This window comes from Phycodurus eques, chromosome 6 (assembly GCF_024500275.1).
Source record: "Phycodurus eques isolate BA_2022a chromosome 6, UOR_Pequ_1.1, whole genome shotgun sequence".
Lineage (NCBI taxonomy): Eukaryota > Metazoa > Chordata > Actinopteri > Syngnathiformes > Syngnathidae > Phycodurus > Phycodurus eques.
Genome location: NC_084530.1, coordinates 15,676,220 through 15,679,289, shown reverse-complemented (window position 1 = coordinate 15,679,289; position 3,070 = coordinate 15,676,220). Strand labels below are relative to the sequence as shown.

Below are 3,070 nucleotides of genomic sequence, written 5' to 3'. Positions count from 1 at the left end.
TCTTTCTGCATCCTTGACTCAACATTTTCTCTTCCATCCATCCATCCATTTTCTGAGCCGGTTCTCCTCACTAGGGTCGCGGGCGTGCTGGAGCCTATCCCAGCTATCATCGGGCAGGAGGCGGGGTACACCCTGAACTGGTTGCCAGTCAATCGCAGGGCACATACAAACAAACAACCATTCGCACCTACGGGCAATTTAGAGTCTCCAATTCATGCATGTTTTTGGGATGTGGGAGGAAACCGGAGTGCCCGGAGAAAACCCACACAGGCACGGGGAGAACATGCAAACTCCACACAGGCGGGGCCGGGGATTGAACCCTGGTCCTCAGAACTGTGAGGCTGACGCTCTAACCAGTCGGCCACCGTGCCGCCACATTTTCTCTTTCCTTACTAAAATACATCTTGCGTATAATTGCAAATTCTCACTATGCAAAAGCACTTATTAAAGCACTTTAAACTAGACTAATGATGCTTTCTTTCAATTTGTTGTCATTATAAACAATGTTAGGAAGTAAACATGCATGATAAAGACCAACAGCAATGAAGAGACTGGAGTGAGCCATAGTAAATGCTACTAATCCCACGTTTATCTCATTCACTTGATCACAAGGCAAAGAAGGCATCCACAAAATGTTTTGGAAGCTGAAATGTTGAGATGAATTGTTCTACTCTACTTTCCTTCCTATACCCGAGACTGTGCATTCTTTCAGTAGTGAGTATAATGTTGTAGGCTACAGGGGTTCATCTGGAATTTCTCATTGGCTTGTGGGGCCTCTAAGCCTTTTTTAACCAACACAACATTCCTATACAGAGCACCAAGTTTGAAGTGTGTGTCCTATTAGGTGCGTAGCACCAAAATCTGGGCCCCCATAGAAAAGCCTCCTGACGCAAGCGTGCGCACACACACACATTTTGGCCGGAAACAGGCCGGGGAGAGAGCTTGTCGACCCCTTTAGAGTCCCTGAAGGTGTGAAAATTACCTTTTCTGTGACACCAAAAGAAGAACTGAACATTAACAAAACAATCTTAAGGCATGACAATGCACCACCTCGAAGAAATCAAAGCAGGAACTGCCAAAATATTTACAATTTTAATGGGTGTAATAATTGTGATGCTGTTGGCGTCCTATTTCAAAATGTAACTTGAATTGTTAAGATGGTTTTGATTTAAATAGCTTCGGGTTTCAGTAAATATGATAATGCTGCAAATTCAATAAATGACTCATTTCAGTTCTTTAAAACCTGTCAAATTGAAACTGTTGTGCGTAATAATTTTGAACAGTGCAGTTTTTATTATTTTTTAAATACTGTTACTATTGGGAGGTTTGTTAAAAAAGATTTTAATCATATTTTGACGGTTGAATACTTGAAAATTATGCCGACTGTCATTTGTATCTACTATTTAGGGAAATCAGAGAAAAATATAATTTTCATAATAATTTGGAATGCAGTGTAAGTATAAAAAAGATGCTCGACGAAGTAGCATCCATTTACCAGGACTAGTAGTGGTATTTGATTGACAGACGACAGTTTAGCGATGAATGTTTTCAGCGCATTGAGTGGACATGCCCACAGCGTCCGAGAGGAGAGAGAATGGTTTGATTAGTCATGATTTTGAAGCCTCATTTTTATTTATGTGACTATTTTATTTATTATTATTATTTTTTTAATCATTCAAATTTGTCAGGGTTGTTAACACTCTCTAAGGTGTGTGAAATTTTGAAGACATTTATTTTCACTTTACTGGGACTTAATGTGTCATTAATGAATGGAAATGGGCTATAACACATTTGTGTAGTCTAGTCAAAATCATTATTTAATGGTGAATTTATTTATTTATTTTGGCACTTGAGGTCCCATCATATTTTTTTTCTTTCTTTTTGTGTGTGTGTGTGCCCGCACTGTGATTTGCCTTTTGTGCTGCTAGATGGCAGTATTTTGCAGGTAATGCCTTTGCTGGGTTCATGCACATGGATGACGTCACACACGGAAGCCCTTACCCTGTGGAGCTGGAAATCAAATGACACTTGAATGACTTCTGTCTTACCCGTCCGAATGCAACAAATGTCTCCAACGGAGGAGTTGGTCAAGCAGTGGGAAAGGTCAGAGTGTTTACATAATTATGTACTTATTTGTGTTCAACAATTAGTGTACAGAGCGAGCATTAGAACCACTTGTCAACAATTCTGTCTCTCCAAAGTGAACAATGCTGTGTTTTGAATGACGCTGACATGTCAAATATCCAATCTTTCAGCTCAAGACTCTCACGTGTAAGAACCACATTATTAGAAGCAGCTCCAGTATGATGCAGCGCAGCAGTTTAAACCACTGTGGCTACTACAGAATTGTTAAACGACCACTGGTTTGTGTCAATCAAAACTGGGTATTGTTATCATTGTAAAGACAAAATCTGTAATAACGTTATTGTATCATCTCATTAGTGCAGATTTACCTAATAATTTGACTAGTGTGATGAGTGTACCCACACAGTGAACCCCGGGGTAACCCACTCTCATGAGGGGAAAGTCTGCAATTTGGAGAGACCATACAAAGATATTTTTTGAAATGTTATACAAACTTTAAACACATTTCAAATTGTTAGAACACACTTAATTCAATCCCTTAAATCACTGTTAAAAGTACTGTATTCCTTGCCTGTTCTCACTCTCTTGCTCCCACAGTTCTCCCAAAAAGATGCGCACAATGTGCTTGCTTCCAGCTGTTTGTCACTCCGAGTTGAAGTTTATCGTAAAAGTGATACAAAAAACAAAAGAGAATTTAACATTTAAACACCAACATCTTTACATAATTTCATCTAATGAAAGTCTCCTATCTTAATTCTAACATCCAGTGAAAAGCCACAGATGGGCTAACGTAAATTAGCACAGATGTTACCGTAATTATAAACCTTCAAACAACTGCTACTTTAACACACACGGAGCAGCAATACAAACAATACCAATACTCACAAGCATATATTATCTCTGCTGTGTCGGAACTTATGTTACTTTTGGGACTACGGTATATTGGTTGAGGACCTTCTCTGCCTCTTGTTTTTGCTGTTTATTA

At 39.2% G+C, this 3,070-nt stretch overlaps 1 protein-coding gene across 2 annotated transcripts in view; it reads left to right on the top strand.

Moving 5' to 3' along the window:
• Positions 1 to 1,908: 1,908 nt before the first annotated feature.
• LOC133404316 (endonuclease V-like) overlaps positions 1,909 to 3,070 on the top strand; it is a 54,816-nt gene continuing 53,654 nt past the window's right edge. For both annotated transcript variants that reach the window (XM_061680080.1, XM_061680079.1), the window contains exon 1: positions 1,909 to 2,103. In XM_061680080.1, coding sequence (XP_061536064.1) covers positions 2,033 to 2,103 — 71 coding nt within the window. In that variant the 5' untranslated portion in view covers positions 1,909 to 2,032. The remainder of the gene's footprint in view (positions 2,104 to 3,070) is intronic.